The 27,600-nt window shown below is 38.7% G+C and overlaps 1 protein-coding gene and 1 long non-coding RNA gene across 3 annotated transcripts in view; one reads left to right on the plus strand and one right to left on the minus strand.

Moving 5' to 3' along the window:
- Window positions 1-27,600, plus strand: part of CLIC5 (chloride intracellular channel 5) — a 165,054-nt gene that overhangs the window by 31,464 nt on the left and 105,990 nt on the right. Inside the window, exon 1 of one of the 2 annotated variants that reach the window (XM_056126137.1) lies at window positions 25,830-26,389. The exons of the other annotated variant lie outside the window; for it this stretch is intronic. Coding sequence (XP_055982112.1) covers window positions 26,330-26,389 — 60 coding nt within the window. The 5' untranslated portion in view covers window positions 25,830-26,329. Of the gene's footprint in view, window positions 1-25,829; window positions 26,390-27,600 lie in introns of those variants that run through there. 2 annotated transcript variants of the gene reach the window in all.
- Window positions 23,982-26,134, minus strand: LOC130034540 (uncharacterized). Its single transcript, XR_008794137.1, has 3 exons — window positions 26,067-26,134; window positions 24,425-24,522; window positions 23,982-24,262 (listed from the first exon to the last, which is right to left on the minus strand). It is a non-coding gene; the product is annotated as an uncharacterized LOC130034540 (long non-coding RNA).

Here is a 27,600-nt window from a genome sequence, read left to right on the forward strand (position 1 = left end):
GGAGTGGCATTAAAAATGCAAGAGGGCTTTTTACCCTCGGGGAGTGTGATGGGTGAAGGGGAGCTCCTGCCTGCAAACCCACTGCTGCAGGTCAGCGCACTAAGGGTCATTTATTTATTTATGGAAAGCATCCTAGAGGCCAGCAGGCTTCGGTGGCTGCCATGCCCAGGAAGCAAGTCCTCAAACATGCAGATGAGTCTCCTACAGCTTCTGAGAACTTATGAGACAACTTTCAGTTTGTTTTACGTAGTCAGATGATTTTTCGAGATACATTTCGAATTCAAGCTGCCAGCCTCTAGTTTTCTTTGACTTCAAGAGAGTAAAATTAAGATGGTAGTTTTTCAACAATTATGGTTGTAATCCCCAAAATCATTAGATATGCACTTTTATACGTTTTTGTGACTCTATGGCTCTCCCCCAAAGACAGTGACTTGAGAGAAATAGATGCCTGGCCAAGGAGAGAATCAGTTTCCTGAAACATGCTCCTTTAGGCTCACCGGAAGTCACCTAGATATCGCTGATGAATAGTCTTGTTCTCTGGATATAGAGCAAAAGAGTACTCAATTCTCCGTCTATGTTTTACCCATGCGCTGGGAATTTGTAACAAAAATGAAAGTGAAGAAATTCAGAACCAAAGCACGAAACTGTCAAATTTATGTATATTTCTAGACCTAGTCATAGGCAAAATCTACTTTCCTGAAGTTATAGCTTTTCTGTGCCCACTTCTGGTCTCCCAAACGTCTTTGCATACCTTCTCTGAGCATTGCTTTAAGAAAAAAAAACCCTGCTAAACTCAGTCATGTTAAAGCATAATATAATTTGAGGTTGTTATTTATTTATTTATTTATTTATTTTGGCTTTTTGCCCCATACCTGGCAGTGCTCAGGGCTTTCTCCTGGCTCTGCACTCAGGGATTACTCCTGGTGAGGCCTGGGACACCATATGGGGTGCCAGGGATTGAACTCCAGTTGGCAATCTACAAGGCAAGCACCTTACTCTCTGTAAGAGATAATTCTAGCCTTGGGGTGGCTATTTATTTATTTATTTATTTCTAAAATCAGGGTATTTGCTTTTCCTACTGGTCAAAACCTTTAACTCTAACAAGAAATCCTGAGGCCCCAAAATTTTACACACACACACACACACACACACACACACACACACACACACCACAGAACAATCCCAAATTTATTCACTTAGCATTGGGATGGTGGGACACCCTGAAAAACATTCTGAGGGATGACTACTTACTGTATTTATACATCTGTATCTAGTTAGTGTCTAGTTAGTGTCTCCAACAGAGACACCAAGCCCCTAAATTTTACTGAAATGTCTTCTTTTTCCATCTATAAACCAAACCTGAAGAAAGCTTTGCCTATATGAGCACTATTTCTGCAACTAATGAGTAGCAGTGTCACCTTGCTAGGCTTCTGCGTTGTAATGGGGCAAGTAGTCACTTAGATGCCGTTCTCTCCTATCCCAGCTTTAATAGGCAGAGTTATCTTTTCGCTGTTTCCCCCCAAACCCCTGGTCCCCACCTGCCCCCCTCCGCCCCCCCCCCGCCCCCCGTTCCACCTCTTTTCCCCCTTTCTATTGAGAAGACAAGGTGGAAGAGATGACAAACAGGAAAACAGCACCCTCTAGGGTTTTTCAGAGGCAAGTCAATATTGAGGAAGCGAGTGTTTAAGACACACCTGGCAGGGCATCTGGCAACCATACCATTTCCTGCTAAACAGTGAACTTACAACTTCTTTCCTAAGAAGAACTTACAACATTTTTCCATCTTGATGGGGGTTTGAATACATGTGTTTTAAAAAATATAAAAGAAATCTTTGGGGGCTGGGGAGATAATACAGCCGGTGAGGATCTTGTCTTGCATGTGGGCGTATATAAACAGTCCGCAAGTATTAAAGTGTGGTGAATTGTCAGGGTGACAATTGGCCTTCTCCCCACTTCCATTTCTCTAAAACTAAGGATTAAAACGTCGGTGGCAAGTGAACACCGAGGGTGGGGGATGCTATGTCAGAAATCAGTCAGGGAGGCAGTTATTTGGAGAGAGGTATAACTGGAGCTTCAACTATAATACCTTGTAAATTAAAGAATTATTGAGCAAGTATATATAAGCAAAAAGCTTACTTCATATTAAATATTTATTAAATTATATACCCACGTATTTACATATTTGTCTTTTTTTTAAGTAAAAGCACACAAACATAAATTGACCTTTAAACACTCAGTTTTGTGTTGTTCTAACGGGTTTTATTTTTCCTCATACACGTATTTCCTCATGTTTCCCTTTAAATAGCTACATTATTCGATGTATCATAATTTGCTTAGTCATTTCCCTATTGTTGGGGCGGTGGATTGTTCTCAGCTATAAATAGCACTACCATATCATTTCCAGACTATTTTTAATTTGTCTTTATATATATATATATATTTATAAGAGTTTAATATCAATGCTTAATTGTACTATGTCTTTTGGTATGTTACTAGATTAATTACTAGGAAGATGAAAATATAAATTATGAGGCAAATAGAATTGCCCTTTTAGCGTCCAATTTTTCAAATTTATCCACTAAGAATAATGTATCATTTTGATATATGTTTATACCACCAACATCACCAATCCTCCAACATAAATGACCATCAAACACCATCATCATTATCATCTCTTTCACCAACACAACCAACAATAGTGTCATTGCTGTATTATCACCAATATCAATATCATCTTCCTCATGATGGAAGCAGCAGCACCATCATCATCATTAAAATCTATTCCATTATCATTACAACGATACACTTTGACATCTCATTTACCAGCATTATTCTCATTTTTCCCACCACCATCATTACTAAAAGTAACAAGATATCATCACCACTACCAGCTTACCACCACCAAACCAATAGCACAGAAATACTATCGCCAGTATAATTAGCATCTCCTTAGACATCAGACACTACACTATATTATCTTCGCTACCACCACCACCATCAGCATACATCGATTATACATGCATACAATTATAAACGTCATCTTCCAAACACCACTTCTATGACCGCCCATTAATGGAAATGTTCCATTAATGTGAATGTATTGCACTGAATGTTTACTTATGTGAATAGTTTTCTTCATATAATAACCCATTAAGATAGTGAAATAATCTCAGTTTACTGATTAAAGATGGATATTGAGAGACTTGGAATCTTTGATCAGAGACAGCTCAAAAGAAGCATATCAGCATCTATGTCTCTCTGACTTCAAAGTCCATTCTCTGAACTGCCCACACCTACAGTTATGTTAATTGATGTATTATGGAGTTTGCAGTTCTTTTGTCTACATATCTTTAGCTAATATTGAAACCCTGCATTTTTCATATGGTGATTTACTGTCAATATTTTCTTATATGTAAATCATTTATTTCTTATTACATTATTTTGAATAAAAACTCAATATTGACCTTAATTCATCATAACAATTCTCTATTTCCTATGGTAAAGTTTTTCCTGTAACATTCATGAAGTATATTATTATCAGCTGGTTACATTATATTTAAGCCCTTTTGGTTCTTGTAATATTCAGCCCCCTATAGATTTTACCTCTAAATGCATACTAGTAAATCAGAAATACTTTGTCCTTTTTAATTGAAAATAATTATTAACTTTGTATTCTCTTATGTTCATTATTTTGTTTCAATCAAACTATGCAATAGTTTATATATGAAGTGTCAATTTAATATATACTATTAAATTGTAAATAAATTATACAATTTAATATAAACTATATATAGTTTCCTCACATAATTAAGCATCTTTTATTTATATATTCTTTTATGTAGTTCTTACTATAATTTTCTTTTGAAATATCTATTCTATAACAACATTTTCCATTTTTAGCCTAATTTTAGTTTTGATAATTGTAACTTATTTTAAAATCTAGGAGGTAAATTATCACATTTGAGGAAATTTGGCGGTTATTATTTTCTTGTGTTTACTTCTGGAGGAACCTCAAAAATCAGTGTTTTAGATTTTATAATATGTGTGAAGAATTATTATTATATGAATAGTATTTTATTAACTTAAGATAGTACAGTGGGTAGAGCTCTTGTTGCATGTGACTGAACCAGGTTTGATCCCTGGCATTCCATATGGTTGCTTGGACACTACCAGGAATTTCTCCACCACCAATGATTCCAGTAGCCCTCCCACCCCTCCATCCCCCCATCCCACTCTGCCTCTATGGCAGGGCATTCCCTTTTGTTTTCTCTCTTCTTTTGGGTGCTGTGGTTTGCAAAAGAGTCATTGAATGGCAATCATGTTTGGTCTATAGTCTACTTTCAGCATGCTTCTCCCATCCTGGGAGGATCCTACCAACACCCTTTATTTGGTGCTCCCTTCTCTATCTGACCTCCCTTTTCCCCTAGCATATGTGACTGGCCTTCAAGCCCTAGAGCAAAATTCCTGGTACTAATCTCGGCCATTCTTGGGTGTTAGTCTCCTATTTTGTTATTTATGTTCCCCAGATGAATGCAATCTTTGTATGTCTATCCCTCTCTTTTTGACTCATTTTGCTTAACATGATACTTTTCATGTAGTACCACTTGTATGTAAATGTCATGACTTTGTCTTTTCGAACAGCTACATAGTACTCCATTGTGTAAATGTACCAAAGTTTCTTTAACCAGTCATCTGTCAGGAGTTATTCTTGATTGCAGAGCCAAGAATAACTCCTGAGCATTGCTGGATGTGGCCTAAAAAAGGAAAAAATAATAGTTTTCTATTCATAAACTTTAGTTATTAATTCATTAGCAATTTGCATTTTACTTCTATAAGATTTTTATCTTTAATTGTTTGCATTTGCAGCTAAATTTTTAAGCCTTTGATAGTGCTTTTATTAATATCATACATAGCTTTTATATTATTATAGCTAAATACTTACATGTCAAGATATAAGTAACCTTAGATAATCTGTCTTTTCTCAAATCATGAGCATTTACTATCAGTTCTAGAATGATATATAGAGTTCAGAAACTATGATAATGTTACATATTTGATAACAATATTTATATTAATTAAAAAAGACTTTTAATTTCGGCTTGGGGTCTCACCCAGCAGTGACAAGGTTGATACCTGGTTCAGTGCTCAGGAATCACTTCTGGAGGAGCTTGGGGAACCATATGGAGTACTGGGGATCAAACCTAGGTTGGCAGCATGCAAGGCAAGTACCATGCCTGCTATGCTAGTGCTCCAGTTCCCCAAACATGACTTCATTTTTCTTTTTGAGTCACACCTGGTGATGCTCAGGGGTTATTGGTTCTGTACTCAGGAATTACTCCTGGTGGTAATCAGGGGACCCTATGGAGATGCCAGGAATAGAACCCAGGTCAGCTGTGTGGAAGGAAAATGCCCTACCCACTGTACTATTGCTTCAGACCCCTAAAACGTTACATTTTAAGAATCCAAAATGTTTAGGAATAGCAGGAATCTCAGGTAAATCAATCTGAGGTAGAGAAAGAAGGGAATGGAGGGGAAAGAGAGAAAGAAAGATTCTTGGAACCTGTGTATTTATTAATGTAATTCATTCTAGTTGGCCCATTAGAGCTTCTTTTATACCATTGTGGTGTGAAGTAGAATTCAGATGTCACAGTTTTTGCTTTTCTCCAGAAGCTCTTTTTTCCTGTTGTCTGGGACTTAGCTAACTTTGGAAGAGAATAATAGTCAAGACTGGGATATAAGTTGTAAATTAAACAAAACCAACCCATATTGGCCCCCTTTCTTTCTCAACTCATCATTGTAGTCCCTAAAATTAGAGCACATCCTCCAGTGTTAATAGAGTCCTGGGTGTGAGAATTCACCAGGGTAAATGGTTTCTTTCTGAAAAGTAGGGTTTTTAAGATTGAACACTAGGTTTTGCAGTTTCAACCCAAAAGTAGGTAAACTCAGTATCTTTGAAGTTTGGGACTATCACTTAAGCTATCCAGATTTCCTTCCTGCCCCCACCACCAAAATGATGGCAGTTATAAGCTACTTCAATTATCTTACATGCTTATTTGGATGTGAAGTCAAATGATGTGGACGATTCTTTAATGTGCTTGGCACCTATTTTGAATCAGATCATTCCCTTTGTATGATTTAATGCTGAGAGATAATTTACATCAATTAGTAGACCTATTTATGGATAAGGAAACTGTGGAGGGTGAAGTGATTTACCCAAGGTCACTTAGTAATTTGCAACTCAGTGCTCTACTCGGTAGTCAGTCTTCCCTTGAATGTTCAAAATTTTGAATGTCCAAGTTTTAGCCTATGTGCAGCACATCTGCCTTGTTCTCCTCCATCACGTACTTTGAGATAGGATAACAGAAAGGTGAAAGAGTGAAGATATGGAACTGGAATGGTAGCCTGTATTGGAAACTGTCTAATGAAGTTAAGGAAGAAAACAAGTAAGATGATAGCATTTGATACTGAGGGTCCAACACAAAGTCTTCAAACACCCAAAATGCTCTTTAATGATGTACTGATTATCCCAACCTCAAGTATCTAGTTGGACTTATTCCCAGGTTCAGGGTTATGTGATGGTGGATCTTCCTTTTGTCGGGACAAAAAAGTCTCTCAAATAAGCAGCTGTTTCAACTTTGACTGAACACTAGAATCAGCTGGGGAGTTTTAAAAATAATCACAGGACCAAGCCACACCCCAGACTGATGACATCAAAATCCATGGTGATGAAAGATGAAATAAATATTTTGATTGGTAGCTTCTCTGGGCAACCAAGTGTGTAAACTCTTAATCTTGGACAACAAAGGCAGGATGTTCCCAAGTGCAGATTTGAGTTTCCAGTATTTAAGATTCAAACTGTCTGGTAACAAGGAGCAGCTATCCAGGCGTTACCTTGAATAAGTACCTTTTGCTTGTTTGAATTCTATTATGCTAACAAGTGGTGAACAGGAACCTGAGATTCTACCCTCGATTTTCATACTCTGTGACATTGCTGTCCTTAAGAAGCAATGACTTCTTACATGAATGTGGCATTTTATGGCCATCTGTTTTACTTACTCTTAAAAACGGCTCTCCAGAAATAATTTAAGGATCATATTTATATTTAAAAACTTAACTCTTGTTCATTATAGCACTGTAGCACTGTCTTCCCATTGTTCATTGATTTGCTCGAGCGGGCACCTATAATGTCTCCATTGTGAGACTTGTTATTACTGTTTTTGGCATATCAAATATGCCACAAGTAGCTTGCCAGGCTCTGCCATGTGGGCAGGTTACTCTCTGTAGCTTGCCGGTGCTCGGAGAGGGACAGAGGATTCGAACCTGGGTTGGCTGTGTGCAAGGCAAATGCCCTACCCGCTGTGCTAGTATTTCTGGTTACAGGGTTAGAAGTTAATCCATTTGTTGGAGAGACAGTGCAATGCCTAGGAGAGTCTTGCCTTGAATATTGTAGACTGCGTTTGATTCTCTGAATCCCACTAGGAGTGAATCCTGATAAAACCAGGCCAGGAGTAAGCCTTGAGCACCACTGGTTGTGATCTAAGCACAATTTCTCTCTCTCTCTCTCTCTCTCTCTCTCTATATATATATATATATACATATATACATATATAAAAATGTCTGTAATGTATAATATACTATCTATATTATTATATGTAATATATTATAATAATTAAAAATAAAAATCATGGGGCTGGAGCAATAGCACAGTGGGAGGGTGTTTGCCTTGCATGCGGCCGACCCGGGTTTGATTCCCAGCATCCCATTTGGTCCCCCGAGGACAGCGAGGAGTAATTCCTGAATGCATGAGGCAGGAGAAACCCCTGTGCAATGCTGGGTGTGACCCAAAAAGAAAAAAATAAATAAAAATCATTTGCACAAGAAATCACTGTGTAGGAAAAAACTCCCAAATGCTGATAGACTTACAGAAAAAATTCATCACTGGTTAGAAACAGAATTTTACAAAATGATGTGAATTTCCTGACATTTGACAATTTTTCTCTTCTCTGTATGGGGTCTTTGTGGGACTTTCAAAACAAATATTTAACTTCCTGGGCTGATATTATCGAGAACAACTGGGTGGGTCTTCCTCTAAGTGCAGAATAAAGCTAGGAAGGCCAAGGAAGGCCACAGGATAGCATCCAGCCTCCAAACTTTCCTTTTTTCATTGTGACGTGGCCAGGGAGCTTCAGGGGAATCTCACAGTCATGGGAGAGATTATCAAAAATGTGGATTTCCTGGCCTCACCCTCAGATGCAGTCTTCATGGGAGGTGCTCAGAGAAATTCATTTTTTAAAAACTTCCTATACAAACCGTATTAGGAAATTCCACTTTCCACACACTCCCTTCTTGGAATGCAGGATTTTCTGTTATTTATTGTCATATCCCTGTGGTGTAAATGTGAGCATTTGAGCAGCTTCCTGAGCTCCTCTCTGTTTTAGGGTAGATGTGAAAACAAGGATGGCAAGTCTGTAGTCTGTGTTTTTACTGGATGAGCAGGGGAAAGTGTGAGCTATTCCTTGGAGAGTTGTTGAGTTCTGTATTCAGGAACTAGTCTCTAGAAGAGGGAGTTGGCTTCCCAAAGACACACATGGTTGATTTCACTCAGCATCCACCCCTATAGCCTGAGAGCTCTGAAAGGGCCAGACACAGATTAGCAGCTGCCATGCCTGGTCCTCTATCCACAGCCAAATTATTCTCACTTCCCGAGAATAATTCAGAACAATGTACAAAATGAAGATGCATAAAGTGAAAACTTAAAAAGTTTACCTCCTATTGTTCTCTCTCTTCTTTTGGGTGCTGTGGTTTGCAAAAGAGGCATTGAATGGAAATCATATTTGGTCTACAGTCTACTTTCAGCATGCATCTGCCATCCTGGGAAGATCCTCCCAACACCCTTTATATGGTGGGATGGGGGGTTGGGGGGATGGGAGGGATACTGGGATCAGTGGTGGTGGGGAATGGGCACTGGTGGAGGGATGGGTACTCGTCGAATATTGTATAATTAAAACCCAAGCACAAAAATTTGTAAGTCTACAACTGTTCTTCATGGTGTTTTACTAATAAAAATAAAAATAAATTAAAAAAATTAAAAAAAAGGTTTACCTCCTAGTCTCACTCATTGGAAAAATAACCATTATTTTGTTCGGTGTGTGGAATTTCAAATAATATGTAATATTAAATTATATTTATTTAGCCAGAAACTAAACACATGCATTCTTCTACAACTGTATTTTTGGATTTATTTTTCATTTAATATTAAGTTCTGGACATCTTTACTTGACATGAATTTTATATTTGTCCTTTTGTGTTTGCCTTCATTTATGGACACACCAGAATGTACCAAATCTCCTACTGATGAACATTTGGTTTGCTTCTAGCATTTTTAAATTTCTAATAATGATGTAACAAACATTTCTGTACATAATTCCCTAATTATTCAAGAGTATCCTTTTAGAGTGCATGTGGGTCTTCACAAAACCTCAAATATTTCTCCAAATCTGATAGCTAACACATTCACTTAAGATTCCATGCAAATAGTGCATACTTAACCATAATTTCTTGGTGAGTCCTTGACATTTTTTTTTTGCTTTCTGGGTCACACCCGGCAATGCACAGGGGTTACTCCTGGCTCTGCTCTCAGGAATTACCCCTGGCGGTGCTCAGGGGACCATATGGGATGCTGGGAACTGAACCCGGGTCGGCCATGTGCAAGGCAAATGCTCTACCCGCTGTGCTATTGCTCCAGCCCCTCCTTGACATTTTTAACAGCTAATTGAGAAACTCTCTTATTAGTATAATTTCAGTTTCTTAGCTAGTAGTTTAGTTTTTAAATATATTTATTAGTCACATGTTTTTATGAACTATTCACATGTTTTACCTAAAAATAAAAATGCACCTTGGATTTTAACATGTTGTTCATTCTTTCTTTCTTTCTTTCTTTCTTTCTTTCTTTCTTTCTTTCTTCTTTCTTTCTTTCTTTCTTTCTTTCTTTCTTTCTTTCCTTCTTTCTTTGGGCCTCAATTAACAAATATTTACCTCCTGAAGAGAACAAATTCCATGGGGGCTTGAGGGACAAGGGAGATATCTTACACTTAATAAGAAAGCTAGAACTAGAAAATTATTTAAAAGAATGGTTTCTATTACTTAGCATTTGCAGTCTTAAGAATTGTAATGACATTGTATATTATGCCAAAGTCCAGTAGAAACAATTTTATTAGTTAATTATTGAATAGATGGATATAAAAATCCTGACATGTACCATGTACCTAACTCTGTGCTAGCTACAGGGATACAAGGAGAGAAAACACTATCTTTGCTTTCTAAAATCTTGATAATTTTTGGGGGGGGGGCTTCAGTTGAGCACGATGATTCTTACAATACAGGAAAGGATTAATAGTTGGGGTAGATTCCTCCTGTACTTGAATATCCTAGCAATAGAGGGCAATAGATAGAGAAACAAGTAATTTAACTGTACTAAGAGAAGAGTAGAGATTTGCAAAGGGTGCTGTGAAAGCAAGAGTTTAAATGATGAGGTAAAGTTAACTGGGCCAAGAAGCAAGAGAGTGTTCTAAGTAATAGAAACAAAAGCATGAAGGGGTAAAATATCAGAATATGTAGCACTCTCCTCCCATTTGTTTGAGTGGGCACCAGGAAAGTCTCCATTGTGAGACTTGTTACACTTGTTACTGTTTTTGGCATACTGAATATGCCACGGGTAGCTTGCCAATTAAATCTATTGAAATTACTAGAATCTATCATGCCTGAGATGAGAAGACTGATTAGGCAGACAGGTCACAAATCATCTTTCTGGGGAACCTGGTTCAAACAGAATCATCAAAGGGTTTTGAGCAAGAGCTGGTATGATGTAATTGAGTGTAGTATAGACGGCTCACTCTGGTTATCTGGGAGAGGATGAATTTGAGGGATCAAGTGGGTGACTATCAATCTAATGAGGATGCTTCAACGACTATGAAGACATGAAGGGCAGTAAGTGGTGAGATTTGACAGCAGGGAATTGGTGATTAAATGGATTTGAAATGACAGAGAAATTAAACAAAAATATAGGATTAGCTTCTGATTTGGGTGACTGGATAGATAGTTACTGACTGGGAAGAAAATACAAGATGAGGAAAGCATTTGGGTAAGAAGTTTGTTAGTGTGGCGTTCTAGAAAGGTTGACTCTGAGGAAAGTAAAATATCCAAAAGATTGATTTGACCATTAGTGACACATTAGTATGAGGCTCTCATTGATATGAAAAAATGTTGCATATTAAGATGTAGATAAGATTAATGAAGTCTAGACAGAATTGTCTCTCAAGATCTTGGGATCTTGAGGATGAGGCTTTTATTGGTCTCACCCATAACTCACTTCCAGGCCAAGTATAATTCCAGGATAAGTTCCACTGTCCCTTTGAGACTCCATAACAATTTCAGATCTGGAGTGAATTTGGGTTAGATCTTTTCTTTGGCTTTTTTATCATTAATGGGAGCCAGGGATGCCCAGTTATAGAGTTGAGGTCTTTTTTTTTAATATCCATGGATTCAATAGGGCTGGAGTGATAGCACAGTGATAGGGCGTTTGCCTTGCGCACAGCCAGCCCGGCCAAGCTGGGTTCGATTCCTCCACCCCTCTTGGAGAGCCTGGCAAGCTACCGAGAGTATTCAATATGCCAAACACAGTAACAAGAAGTCTCACAATGGAGACGTTACTGGGCGCGCTCGAGCAAATCGATGAACAATGGGAGGACAGTGATGGATTCAATAAATAACTATTAAAATATTTGTCTTGTTATCGAATCATTAATCATACTTAAAGTTTTCTTCCACAGAGCTCTCTTTCACAGCTCAGCAGTAGTTCACTCTTGGTAAAAGGAAAATTGATTTCTGATATGGATGATGTGCTCAAAACCGAGCACTCTTAGCTGGGAGAGGACTCTTCATAATAAGATTGGGAGTGCTGTATCTTTGATTGCCACTACTTATCACTGTATGCGCGTGAATTTATCTTTTGTTACTTGTCAATTCAAATGATCCTTAACCTGACTTTAGGGGAGATAGTGTTCCCCCTAAGGGTGCATCAGTGAGTTAGAGAGGCCCATTCTGGCTCTCCTGCCTACCGGCAAGGGAATCTGAACAAGTGATTCCACATCTATGAAGATGAGTTTCCCAGTTTTGTCAGAACAGTAATAATAAGACTTATATGTAATCTCCTGCTTCTTCCACTGCTGTTACAACAGAATTAGGAATATTTTTGGAGATCTCATGCCAATGTTATTGTTTAAGAAACTTGGCAGAGAGCCTGCTTTATAGACTTCAGAAAATGGTGTCAAATATTCTATACATGGGTCATGAGTCAACAATTTCTCATAGAGTGCCCTTTCTGTGAGGATGGAGACCATGAAAATACCTGGAGGAAACTTAGTTGCATATCAAAGAAATCAATGTGGAAAGGCTACATATTATATGTTTCCAGTTATATGTTATCCTGGAAAGATAAAACTCATGAGACAGTTAAAAAAAATCACTGATTCCTGAGAGGTTTTGGGGGCAGTAAAGCCCAGAGGATTTTGAGAATAGTGTGACTGCAGCTGTGTAATACTACAGAGCGGAATGGATATACAACACAGAGTGTGAAGCTATCTATAAACTGTTGACTTTGGATGACAATGTCACGTCAGAATCAAATTACTGATTGTAGTATTCATAGTACTCTGGTGTGGGATTTCAATCGTGGGAGGGCTGTGCATAGGTAGAGGTCATATAATAACTCGGAACATTCTGTTCAAGTTTTCTGTTAACCTACAATTGCTTTTCTGCTCAAATTTTCTTTGAACCTTCAATTTCTCTAAAAATTATTCTTTTGAGAGAGAGAGAGAGAGAGTGCAAGAGAAAGCAAATTTTGTGTCTACCTTGTAGGTCCCTACAGTTTTCTGGAGGAGATGGATATGTGTTCAAATGGTGATACATAGGAGTTTTGAGGTCATGTATGCACAAAGAACATGCAAACTGCCTCCTTTTCTTCTTGTTGTTAGACATTTGATCCTCATCTGTTATAGGCCTTGCAGTGGTCAGCACTATTTATTGTTCAGACAGGAGACCCTTATTCTTTACTGCAAGGACATCCAGTGGTGAACAGCTGTGTGATAAGGGAGAAATGTGTGATGATGTCAACATTCATGGACATAGAGCATTCCCATAATTCCCATAACTACAGGGAGCTGGAGCAGAGGGATTGGCATTGGTGGTGAACTTAACTAGTCCACTTTGGTGGGGCTGTTTTGTATCCCTCTGCTGTTTAATTTAATGACGTCCCCCAGGGAGCCAGGTGCTTGTGAGTAAGGCAGAATGTGTCAGCCGTTTGGCCATTTGAACCTCAAAATTGGGAAGTTTTATTATGAGTATGAAGTCTGGTATCTACTGATGCAATTGCTCAGTGGAATGTTCATGGGATATTAATGACTCTATATTTGGCTTTATTTATCTTAGGATTTAATTATTGTAGGAAAATGTGACAAAGGTTGTGTTTATAAGATGTAAAGAATATTTTTAAAATAAATTAATGTTTTTAATTGGGGGGTTACATCTAGCAGAGCTCAGGGGCTACTCCTGGCTATGTGGTAAGGGGTTATTTCAGCAGTTCTTGGGAAATAATGCAGCGCTAGGCCTCCTGCAGCAGAAGCTTGAATTCTGCTCATTGAATTCTCTGCAAATTTTCAGTTCAGAATCCATTATTTAGGATATCCATCTTTAGGAATGAGTCTTGTCCCCTCCACATGCCATAGAAACAAATAAACAGATTATAATTGTACAATATGAGAAACATAAATAGCTATATGACGTATAATGCTATGGACTCATAGTAGATGATGAAGGAATTTCTTTTGTAGGATTTCCACAGGGAAGATCCTTCCCTGTGGATTGTAGGTGCAATCAATTAATAAAACCCAATGTGGTGGAAACTTACATTTCAAAGGACCTTTGGGCTAATGTCAATCTTTTGTGCAGAGATGTATCCCAAATCTTTGCATGGTGCATTCAACTAAAGTACTTAAGAATAGTTTCAGAGCATCGTGGAAAGCAGTTTGCTATAAACTCAACATATATTGAGTGGTATCAACATTATTTCCTTATGCCCGAGCTTTTTCAATGAATGAAAACCTCTGGAATATCCTCTTCAATGACCTATTGAACAGGGGCATAGTGTAAAATTACATAAGAAAATGTAAAACTGGAACACCACGATGGAGACCTCACAGGCATACTTTTGAACAATTTAAGCTAGACCTTGGGTTTCATAGCAATGGACCTGTTTTGACTGCTTCAGTGCCCTCAGACACAGGCTTTGAGACTGCTTTGCTTATCCCAAGACCCTCAAAAATGCTGTTCCTTTATATCTTCCTTTCAGTGTTCAAATGAACCATTTCCATTTTTCAGGTAGGAGTTATATGTTAATTCTAAGTTAGACATTTCCTGTGGGAAAGCCTACAAAAGAGATTCCTTATCCTCTACAGAGTTCATAGCATTGTAATTCAGATATCTAGATTATATTTATCATATTGTACAACTATAATCTGTTTATTTGTTTCTATGTTTGTTCTGTGTTCCATAATGGACATTAAGTCCCACTTAATGGTATGACATCTTATTCTCTGAGTTACACTTCCTATTTTTAAGAGTATTTTGTATATAATAAATCGACGGTCAATGTATACATGAGTGTGAAAATAATAAAATTAACATTGATAACCACTATTCCAGTGGGAAAAGACTCCTATTTTAGGTTGCTAATATTGTGCTATCTTCGGGGTATGGAAGAAAAAAAATTTTCTAGAAAAAAATTTTTCAATATTGTAGTCTTTATTTCAATTCTGGTTTCTTGTACTGTACATTGTAACAATTCCAGTTTATTTATTTCAATTCTAGCTTCCTTGCACATTGTAAAGAATCAGAGTACCTCATCTGTATTTTGGGCACTGTGTCATACCTCATGGCAGGCCTGGAATCATATTCATTAATTTGTCCTTAGTATAGAGCACAGTGCCCAGCACAGAAGAACTCACCAAAGTACATTTGCTGAACTTAATAAAAATAAGTTATTTGAAGTACTTTCTGCTTTTTTTTTCCTGGAAAAAGGAAAGTGAAGTTATTTGAGGTAATATTCTGATTTTCATCCAACAAGCTTTTGGGGGAGGAGGGTTAATCTTCCTGGCAGATAATAAAAGATTGCCCAATTGAGTTGATGTATCACAAAAATGAATTAAAGTGCCTCCCCATCCAGAATAAAGATTAAAGAGAACTACTTATTACTGTGCTGCAGAAATAAATTTCCTCTCTATATACAGCTATGAGCAGGTAATAATGTATAGAAACATTTCATTCTTTTTCTTCTGTCAGCCTGAAAGGGAGAGAGGATGTATATGAAAAAAGAAATAACAAAGACTGAAATACTGATATGGTAGAATTCTAGGGGAGGAAAAGATTTATTGTAGGTTGTTATCCTGCCATTTAGGATTGATTTTATTTTAATAAATGAAATTCAGGTTAGGTAAATTCCATTTCCAAGAAAAATTTGTAATTTTTTAAATAGTGTTTTATTGCTTTCAGGAAATAATGCCCCGTGTAGGTCAATGAGCTCAGACAATATAAGAAAGGAGTGAAGTAAAGGATGAGGGATGTCAGTATGGTCAGGGTCAGGGCATTGTTATGCATTACATTTGTTACCCAGAAACACTGAGCTAGCAGTTAATCTCCAGCCTTCATTTCAATATTGTTTTCTTTCTTTCCTAACTGGAGCTCCTCTGCCCAGTTCTGAGTGGTATAGGCCTGGTAGCTGGGTATTGGGGAAATCAGGTTCATACGGTAGTGCTGGATTCTGGGGCAGGCAGTGATTGGGATCAAACTCAGGGCCTCACACATTGAAGGCATACGTTCTACCACTAGCACTACCCCAGCCCTAGCCCCCAGACTGAATCTTTATTATGTCTCTTATTTCACCTTTTTAAAAAATAATAATAATTTTTAAACAAAACACAATAATAATAAAACAGTACTTACTAGTGTTCATTTATTTGGATTATTAAAGGCAAGGACACTGGGGAATCAAGTAGATTAGAATTCAAATCCCAAGTCTATTGCTTTCTGGCTAGTTATGCTTACTGACTAGCCTTACTGAAAAATTATGTATCAATTTCCTCATCTGAAAAGTAGAGGGATGATAGTAACTGCCTCAAAGACAGAAATTCTGCAAAGAATTAAGTATGAAACTACCTGTGAAAGGCTCTGCACATTTGGGGATGGGGGAACTCTTGTTCTTTGTTTATGGATCACTTAGATGTATCATGAATATTCAAAATTATATTTAAACCTTATATAAACTTCAGGAAAGTCCCCATTATCCCCATTTTACACATAAAGAAATTGAGGTTCAGAGAGACTATAAGGTTACAAGGTTAAAAGTGACAGTACCAATTTGGAGCTTCTGAATTTAAGCCTCTTTTCACTATAATGCAAGACATTCTCTCTATGGAAAAAAAGCCAGTTCTTGGAAGCATTGTTTTATGATTTTATTATTTTATTCTGAAATTCCACGTGACTACCTTAAATCCCATATTAGAACCTTTCTCCGCAACTCTGTCAGATTTTCAATTTTTTTTTAACTTATTTTGTAATTTAGTTCAGGAGCCTGAAGAATCTCTTCAGAGTTCATGTAAGTGCCTGGAACGTTAAAAATAATACTTCTTATTCGCCTCATGAAATAATCTTCTTTTCTAAAGTGCATCACTGTGTAGTTGACTCATGTCTTTCTTAAAATAGCCCTGCAATCTTTCGTTATACAGATCATATCTTGTCCATAGTTCTTATTTTATATCAGTTCTAACTGTTGTGGGTATAAATTTCCAGTTGTTAATATCAGAAAATCCAGATCAAAGATAGTTTGAAGCATATAAGGATTTTTACTGACCTTTAGGATAGGAATTTCTAGGAGCATCACTCTAACAAAACATACGAACTTGGGAACCTGGGCTTCTTCTCTAACCTTTGTTTCTTCCTGTTTGCTCTGCCTTGAACATGCTTTACCTCCTGCTGGCAAGAGAGTGGAAGCATCTCAGAATCATATCCTAGTTTCTCCATAATCTCGGCAGAAGGAAAAATGTTCCCAAATGCATTTCTTACCAAATGTATTTGATAAGTCCAAGAATTAAGTCACATTGGGTCCAAGTTGGTCAAGAGTTTATTTTGAACCAACTGTTATGTCAGTGTGCTCCCATTGGCTAACTCAAGTCAGCTGCCTACCACTGACATTCCCCTTGAACTTAATGGATGGATGAAAACATAGACACCCAAGGTTCAAATTGGGGAATCCCTTTAACAAGAGTGAGAATGATTCGTATCACAAATAATTATAACAATCCTTCACTCATCATTTCCAAAGTTAGCATGGTTATAAAAATTTGCTCTTTTCCCTCAGAATTTCTGAAAATGTTCACCTCAGCATATTCATTTATGAGAGTATGAGATTCTAATTTACTATAGCAAATACCTATTATTTTGTTCCTCCCCATCCCTGGTTCACCTTAACACCATGCCATATTTTGAATGATTAAAAGATATTTCTAGTTAATTTGCATCAATTTTTGACCAAAATAAAATCAGACATATGGATGAAAGTGGTGTTGGTCAACACTTTGAAATTTCGTTACATACATTTACCTTGAACCCCAAAGGTTTTTAAAAATGTCTTTGTGTGGTAGTTATATGCTTATGTGCTCTTGCTATGTTTTAACTAGGAGCCTGGCCATTCAGTGAGGACAATAACCAGAACAGTAAATCCGGCCAAAAATCCACGGTGATGCAACAGAACATGACCTCAGATCACTTTTTTCTCCCTGGTTTTTCTTTTTCTAAAAGCATGTTGTGTGTGTATGTGTGTACGTGTGCATGTGTATGTGTATGTTTGTACACGTGTGTGTGAAAGATAAGAGGTAGGGAGTTTTTTGTCCATGTTTATTTTTTCATCTTATCTATGGGTGTCTCTTAAAATTAGTGGAAGAGGGTTCCAAAAACTCAACTCAAGTCATTTTTTTTAAAAATCCAAGACCAGCAAGTTACTGATTCTGCAAATTCAATAACACTTTCTACACTCTTGTCAGTGTCCAACTACAGTAAAAATGATTAATAATTTGAGTTTTTAATGATGGAGAGACCTGAATTAGAATGCCAGCTGTATTGTTTATAATTACCCATATGACCTTGAGCAAGTTATTTAACTTCCTTCAGTCTTTTTTTCATCTTTTATGAATTGGGATTCATGTACTGCCTCATAGGGTTATGGAGCTGAAATAAGCTGATAAAGTCATAAAAATTCCTGGCACATTTGGAGCTCTCAGTAAATGTCAGTCATTATTATTGTTACATAATCCTTTCTTACATATTAGTTGAAATAAGTTGACACTGGTAGTGAGATTGGAGCTGAAACATTGTATACCACCTGAAAATCAATTTCATAATTTTATAGATCACTGTGACTTAATAAAAAAACCTTAAAAATCAGAATTGTTATTAAACTTAACACTACAGTGTCCTCTATAGACTGATATCAGCCTTCAAGTGACACAATGACAGAATTCTTAGTTGAGTAGGAAACTGTGCATAAAAGAGATGCCATTTATTCATTCATTGATCCTGCTAATCATTGAGCACGAACACTGTACTGAGAGCATTATCAATTTATTGACAAATTTATATAGAGGGGCCATTACATTCTATATAACAGAAACACCAAACTATATGCCTCTTCTTATGACGCTTTCACTTTCACGGGAAAGGTAAGATTCAACCCATAAAGGAAGAATGCACGCTTCTCATTTTAAGAGAAAATAAGCACAATGCATGTTCTCAGAAAGTTCTAGGAAGATCATAGGCAATGCGCAGTATTGTCATAAACCTCCCCCTGCCCCCAAATACTGGTAAACAGAATGCACAATGAGTGAATCAATGGAATGTGGAATAGTTATTGATAGGAACTCTTAGCCTCCACAGAGAGCCTTTTCTCAGGTCTCTCTTTGCTAAATCCTCAGATAGGTAAACAGTTGTAGAAACAAAAATCACTGGTAATGTTAGTTATGCCCAAGGACACGTTCATGTATAAAACAGTAGACTGGATTTTCCTCTGCCCCTCTCGGAGAGCCTGGCAAGCTACCGAGAGTATCTCCCCCACATGGCAAAGCCTGGCAAGCTGTCCGTGAGGTATTAGATATGCCAAAAACCAGTAAAAACAAGTCTCACAATTTGTTGTGAGACGTTACTGGTGCCCACTCAAGCAAATCGATGAACAACTGGAGGACAGTGCTACAGTGCTACAGACTGGATTATCAACCCTATCCAATTCGTTCAGGTGCAATCCCTCCCTTTACCTATACTTCATTCTCTTACGGAGACACCAGTGTCAGTGCCTCTATGGCTGCCATCAAGAACTTCAGTTCCTTTAGCTTGGATCTAAAGTGCTTGATATTGTCCAAAAGACCCACTGTAAATAATAAATAAATGGAACAAACTAATGAATAGGTTCAATTATTACTGGACACATAATTGTTAGGACTTTTAACTATGTTACTGGAACTATATTACATTTCTAGGAAATCTCCCTATTAGAATCATCTCATTTCTTAATAAACATCTTTTATAATTTATATATAAATTATCAATCTGAATATAAAATTTTGCTTCATATATTTTCTTTCAATTGTTTTGTTCTATTATTGATTGATTCAACTTAGAAGTGAAATGTTTTATTAGAGATTTATCGAGTTTATACTTCTGAAGTCAATGATAAGGCAATATATGATGTTAAAATTCTGAAATAGTATGATAAAAGAAGATGAGAGAAAAGAGCCTAGTGGATTTACATATTTAAAACAGTTTTAAGATTTTGACGATCTTAAAAATTGCATGCAGAAAATCGCTTTTTTGGTATACCGTTTTGTATATTTTAACATATGCGGAAATATTTGCAATTACCACCATAAAGAAAACACAAATAATTCCATCATCTGAAAAAGTCTCTTTGTGCTTAATACTAATCAAGTGTTTATTTCTCAGTAAATAAACTGTCCCTCTTAATAACTGACCCTCCCTTAATAAATGACAGTCACTGATTTACTCTGTATCTCTTTAACTTTGCCTTTCTAAAATGTCAGATAAATGGAATGAAAGAATATGTGACATTTTAAGACTGGCTTCTTTCACTAAATATAGTTAATTTGTGATTCACTTATGTTTTGCACCTATTAATAATGCATTTCTTTTTCAATCATGTACCATTCATCTTCCCATTAGGTGACCTTGGATTATTTTAGTTTTGTGTCAATTATAAACCATGCTGTTATATTAAAGTACAGTTTTCATAAGAACTTACATTTTCATTTCTATAGGAAATTAAATGTGACAAATGGTAGTTGAGTCAGATGTATGTATAATTTGAACTTTATGTGAAACTACTAAACAGTCTTTCAAAAATCTGCAATTTTGCATTCCTACAATAATATATGAGGGTTCCAGGTGTACATTCTCACAGATATGTGCTATTGTCATATGTATATATTTTAATCATTTTCATAGTTGTAGTGTTATTTCTTTTTAAATTTGCATTTCCCCACTGAATGATAAAGTTGATAGTCTTTTCATGTAATTATTTGCTTCTGGTATGCTTTTTACATGAAGATTCTGTTCAGACATATTTTGTTTAGTTGATTTCTTGTTTTCCTATTTTATATTGGTAAAATTCCTTATAAAATCTGATATAAATACTTTATTCCTCTTCTCAACTCTAAAGTCAAGTTATATATTCTTCTTTTGGATTGCATATTTATAGATTAGATTTCTTTCATTTAAATTTCTTAATTTTATGCAGAGTTACTTATAGTTATTCAACTTACTTATATTTATTGTCTTCTTGTCCATGGAATTTGACCTTTAATATTTGATATTAATATAATTATTTTATCTTTTGGGTAAATATAGCTGGAAGTTTATAATTTTATTTATCTTTTCAAGAATCCTTGTTTTTGATTCATTGATTTTTCTTCACACTGTTTTATCTTTTATCAAATTCTTCATTTGTCTTCCTATGTTTATTTCTTCTTGCTATGTGTTAGTTAGTTATTGCTTTTTAGCTCTGAATAAGCTTAGAATATTTAATGTCTTTACTATATTCTAAAAAGAGCATTTTACATAAAAAATTACTTCTAGGTATGTCTCTAGCTATATCTCACAAATGTTACTATGCTGTAAATTCATTTGTGTACAGTCAAATTATTCCCTAATTACCCTAAAGACTTTGTTGTTGGCCAAGAAACTTTTAAGTATGTTGTATAGCTACTCAATATTTAGAGGATTTCTAGAATCATTTTATTTAACTAAATTGATTAGTTATGGTAAAATTTGTTTGTTTTGAGGCCCATCACAGATCACAGATCACAGATCATCCTGTTATTCGTCGATTGCCTCGAGCAGGCCCCAGTAATGTCTCCTTCATCCTAGCCCTGAGATTATATTCAAGGGTCTTTAGGAGAATGAGACCCATCATTGTTACTGGTATTTGGCATATTGGGTACGACACAGGGAGTTTGCCAGACTCTGCCGTGCGGGCAGGTTACATTCGGGAGCCTGCCAGTTTGTCAAAGTAGGAATGAGATGTCATAATAAAACGTCGCGCGGCCGCATTTGCGGTTCCGGGATCTGGTTTTTATAGTCTCTGAGTCTTGGCTGCTGATGGGATTACACGGCGCCAGGGGGCCAATTGGTGGGTGTGACCCCCGCCTACTGGAATTTGGAGGCCCATAATAGAGCCTAATTTGGTGAATGTTCCATGTACACTTGAACATTGTGTTTTATATTGTTAATTGGGTGGGATATTCTTATTAAGTCAAATTGACTAGTAGTGTTGCTCATATTCTTGTCTACTGATATTTATATCTCCTTGTACTATAAGTTATTGATGTGACAGTTTGCAGCTGTAATTGTATGTTTTATCTTTCCATTTGGGAATTATTTTCCTCCCTTTAGTTTTGTCAGCTTTTGTTTTATATATTTTGAAACTTTACTATTAGGTGCATAAACACATTGGGATGTAATATCTTTTTGATGAATTGTGCTGGAGTGGGTAGGGCGTTTGCCTTGCACGCAGCCAACATGGCCGACCCAAGTTCGATTCCTTCGCCCCTCTCGGAGAGCCTGGCAAGCTACCGAGAGTATCTTGCCCGTGCAGCAAAGCCTGGCAAGCTACCCATGACATACTCGATATGCCAAACACTAACAAGTCTCACAATGGAGATGTTACTGAGCCCTCTCAAGCAAATTGATGAACAATGGGAGGACGGTGACAGTGACTTTATGAATGGCTGCAGTATAAACACCTAACATTTTACAATCTGCTCATAATTTATATTTTACAACCATAATTTAAATAAAAATATATTTAAAAACTATATAGATCCTTGTACCTTCACCTTTTATGGCATATCATTGAATATATTGAAAATTCCATTTGATGCTATAATTTTGCAACAATCATACATTTGCAAGTTTATTTTCTTTTATTGGAGCCATTGCTGTGTTTTTGTGAATTATTCCAGCTTTAGCTATATTCTGTCAACTTGAACACTAAATAGGTTTGTGAGGTGATTTTCTGGTAAATATTTATCCAAAATTTTGCCAACTATGTGAAACTTTAAAATATAGCCTATGACTATGGAAGTGTTTTTTTTTCCTACACAATGCTGGAATTGACTCCTGTCGATTATAGCCTTGGCATTAGAGGGTAAAACATGGAGTCATTTTATCTTAAACTAAATAAGAATGTGAAATTAAAAAGTAGAAAAATACACAGATGTCTTATGTGAACGAATGTTTCTTCTTTCTTTGTATTGGTAGTGCTAGAGATCAAATATTAGCTTCATATATGTGCAACATGGGCTCTCCCATGGATCCTTAGGCCCAGTTCTAGACTTTGAAGGTTTTTTTTTTTAATTTTATTTATTTATATATTTATTTATTTTATTTATTTTTTTTAATAGTGAGACATCATGAGGTACAGTTATAGACTTACACATTTTTGTGCTTGGGTTTCAATTATACAATGATCAAATACCCATCCCTCCACCAGTGCCCATTTCCCACCACCACGGATCCCAGTATCCCTCCCACCCCCCATCCCCCCCATCCCACCCTGCCTCTGTGGCAGGGCATTCCCTTTAGTTCTCTCTCTCTCTTATTGGGTGTTGTGGTTTGCAAAAGAGGCAATGGGTGACAATCATGTTTGGTCTATAGTCAACTTTCCGCATGCTTCTCCCATCCTGGGAGGATCCTCCTAACACCTTTATTTGGTGTTCCCCTCTTTATCTGAGCTCCCTTTCCCCCTAGTATGTGTGGTTGGCCTCCAAGTCATGGAGTAAAATTCCTCATACTAATCTCGACCATTCTTGGGTGTTAGTCTTCTATTTTGTTACTTTACGTTCCCCAGATGAATGCAATCTTTCTATATCTATCCCTTTCTTTCTGAGTCATTTCGCTTAACATGATACTTTCCATGTAGCACCACTTGTATGTAAATTTTGTGACTTCGTCTTTTCTAACAGCTACATAGTACTCCACTGTGTAAATGTACCAAAGTTTCTTTAACAGTCATCTGTTCTCGGGCACTCAGGTTTTTTCCAGATTCTGGCTATTGTAAAGAGTGCTGCAATGACAAACAATTGCAGATGTCGCTTCGACTATACTTTTTTGCCTCTCTGGGATATATTCCCAGGAGTGGTATTGCTGTAGACTTTGAAGTTTTATAATTCCAAAACTCAGCTATCTTTAGAGATATCCAAGTGGGAGCTGTTATCTAGAAATTTTTAAAAAATGGTATATTTTCAGATAAGCAGTATATATTTGGAGAAAATAAAAGCTAGCATTTGAGATTAATGAAAGCTGAGGTCATATCATACATTGTTTAAATCATAGTTAAGAAGACAGTCACAGTGTTTTTCAATCATCTTTCATCATAAGCGCATTTTATTTATCTCATATATTTTCTTTACCATGTTACCTTTGCAAATATTGTCTGTACACTGAGGGCAGAGAAAGAATGAGTCTGTGGAGTGCGCAGTGAAGGTACAAGTCTCCCTCTGTACCCTTGTCTTTCCCAGAAGGTTCAGTCATTGGCTAGGAATGTACAGCTGTGAAGGTCACTGTTTCTCTGAAAGACTTGGGTGATGTCAGCCTGAAACCTCGGAGGACGAGAGCAATTAAACCTCACCTTGATTTATCTATAATGTGCCATGTGGATTGCTCCTTGGAGTTGGTGACTGCTTTTTACAGTGAAGGGACATTTGCATTTTTATTTTATGAGAAAACAGCCTGCTATAAAGGGAGGTCAGAATACTTTGCTATCTCTTCTCCTTATCAGTTGCTGGACCACTTATGAAGGTTCAGGTGGAAGTGCCTTTTGCTCTATGAGGTCTTTCCTTCTTTGCTTTCCTGCTGCAAGACAGAATACATGCAAATTAGCTAAAAAGAAGGTGCAGAAAACAAACAGAACTTGACCAGTTTGTCGATGCTAAAGAAATAGTGCCTATTTTTTTTTCCGTACTGCCTATTTTTAAAGGAAATGAAGGGTGGGACACAAGTTAGTACAACCGCTTTGGAAACCCAAATATCTGTCTTTTTCTTCTTCAGAATGGCCTCATACTCTATAATATAAAAAAAATTCATCTTATATAGATTACAGCCACCAGAAATTTAGTCAACGGAATGGGTGTTTGAAAGATAGAATCATTATCGGCAATGTGCATGGTAGTTATTAATTGGAACGTCCATCAGTAGAATAGGTAAAGAAATTGTGGCAAGGAAAACGGGTATTTACAACTATAGAACAGAAAGAATAAATCTCAGAAACCTGAAGAGTGAACAAAAAGAGGTCAGACAGTAAGAAGTTTACAGTTATGTCCCCTCTAAAACTTCAGGCAAGGCTAAACTGACCTGGACAAGTCAGGGTAATGGTTACCTTGGTCTTGAAAGAGAGGTTGGTGTTGGGGTCGAGGGGCGTCCAAGAGCAGCTTCTAGTAGTGTGTCTAACCTTTCATTTCTGTCTGGTTCCTGTTTCAAGGGTAGATTCATTGAGAACATTCAGGGCACTTTTTTTTCTGTGTGTGGTATCATAGCTCATTAACCACCCCCCCCCCCCCCCCACACACACACAAGGGGGAAGAACAGAAATTTAAAAACAAGAATACGGAAGGAAAAACTAGGGAGCAAAGGTAAAGAAAAAGGAATAAAAGAAGGATTGTGGGAAAACCCCAAGTCCAGAAGGTTAAAAGACAGGGATCCGTTTGAGGGTAGCACCTGGCTCGGTTGTCTGCCCCTCAACCCTCACCCCGCATGCCTGTCCAGGCCCCTGCCCTGTGCCCTATCCCATTTGCCCAACAAGGGGACAACAAAAGTCCAGGGTGGAGTTGGGGGACCCCCAAGACCCCCGGGGCTTCTCCCTGTACCTCCTCTGCACCCAGAGGGGTGCTGAGGGTTGGAGCTTTCCAAGTGGGTAAGTAACCGTGCAGCGGCGGAACTTGGAGGAGCGAAGGGCTCATTGATGAAATATAAGACTTAAAGCTACCTGCGGGCTCCTCGCCTTCTCTCCTCTCCCCTTCCCCTCCTCCTCCTCCTCCTCCTCCTCCTCCCCTGCCCCCCCCCCCCCCGTCTTCTCTTCTCCGACCTTCTCCTCCTCTCCCCTCCTCTCCCCTCCTCTCCCTCTCTTCCCCTCCTTCTCCACCTTTCCTCAAACATCTTCTAGACCTCCCAGGCGTGGGCGGTGCGGGGCCGGCCTGGTGGCAGGGCGGGGACCCGGGGATCGCTGGGTGCCGCCCCCGCCCCCGCCCGGACTGACCCCGCCCCCGGCCGCTGGCTATTTTGGGCGCGTTGGCCGCGACTGCGGGATCACTGTCCGGCTCCGGTGACAGCTCCTTGCGGCCCAGCACTTGTTGCTCCCTGGACCTACAGGCACCGGCGCGCCCCCGCCCACCCGAGCCCACCTGGCTCCCGGCTCGTTGCCTGTCCCCTCCGGGCTTCTTTTCATGCAATCACTCGGGACACCGACCTCCGAGGCACCGCTGTCCCGGGCTTGAGAAATTGATTATTATATATATTTAAAACGAAAAAAGAGAGAGAAAGAGAGAAAGAGAGAAACCAACCAACCGGTCGCCGAGAGCAGCCAGGAGCGCAGAGCGCTGGCCCGGGCGCCGCAGAGGTGGCGCCTCCACGGCAGGGCACCGGGGCCCCGGGCGCCGACGGCGTGATGGACGCGGCGGCGACTAACGGGGAGGACAGGGACCCCGAGATCGAACTCTTCGTCAAGGTAGGTGGGCAGCGCCCCCGCCGGCCGGCTGCACCTGCTGCGTGGCCAGCGCGTCTCACCTCCTGGCTGGCTCACGTGTCCCCGCAACCCGCGCCGCTGGGACGCGGGGCTCTGCCCGGGGAGGGCGGCCCAGCCCAGGCGGCCCCGGGATGGCCTTTCTGCAGGCCAGAGCTTCGCCTCGCTAGGGTAGCGGGGTCGGATGGACTCAGGTGCGACCTGGCAGGTGTCTGTCTTCAGCGAGAGGATTCAGGCAGCTTGGCAAACCCCCTGCAAGACAGACGGGGCTTGGGGCTCATCTGTCCTGCCCCCTGTGCCACGCAAGGGTTCGCTTGTTCTGGAGACGGCTTCAGGGAGATGGCACAAAACGGGATCTGTCAACCCTTCTGCTAAAATGAGGGACTGAGGGGGTCAGAGGGAAAGGAGATGGGGGTGGGGGGGAAGAAAAGGAATGTTCAGAGCATTGGCAAAGCGAAAACAACACTACTCAGAGACCTCTTTCTGGCTTTGAAGCTCGGAGCTAATCAAAGGTACCCAGGAGGGAACAAACGTTTTCTTGCCTTGGGACCGGCATCAAACAGCTTCATTCAGGGACTTGGTTACTGTCATCCAAAATCGTGGTTGTATAGCAGGGTAGCAGGAAATGTAAAGGGTTCATTTGGCCAAAGGGAAACTTTCTTGTCAACCTGTGAGCCTCGGGAATACAGGGGCTCAGGGCAAAAATTCAGTTAAGTCCCCACTCCCTGGACAGAAAGTCTAATGAGAAATCAGGTTACCCTTCCTTCGCAGCCCTTAGGAGGGAGATGGGAGACAAGGCAGCCTCCCCAGTGAGACTGCTAGTGTAAAGTGAAAGAAACATTTGATCAGCCTCTCCTGCCACTGAGCCACTGGAGGCAGGAAACCTGAGGCTTAGGAGAGTGGCCTCCAAGTGGTGCCGAGTGAGTCACCAGGACTTGGGCAGCCGCAGGGAGCCTGAGCCCCTGGACCTTTCATAAGGAGTCATGGGACCTTGGTGAACCAAAGGCCACCTGACTAAATTTCAAAGACAGTCGCTATAACTTGGAAGATGCTATTTTGTCCAAGTGCTTCTTACCTACAGTGCTAATGAAACAAATTGCAAGATTTTTGCAAAGAAAACGAGTATAAGGTGTATAAAAACTGTGATCAGAATCCTTTAGTATCTAGTGCCTTTTGAAGCCTGAAAACACAACAAA

Source organism: Sorex fumeus, unplaced genomic scaffold (genome assembly GCF_029834395.1).
Source record: "Sorex fumeus unplaced genomic scaffold, SorFum_2.1 ptg000061l, whole genome shotgun sequence".
In the NCBI taxonomy this organism is placed as follows: domain Eukaryota; kingdom Metazoa; phylum Chordata; class Mammalia; order Eulipotyphla; family Soricidae; genus Sorex; species Sorex fumeus.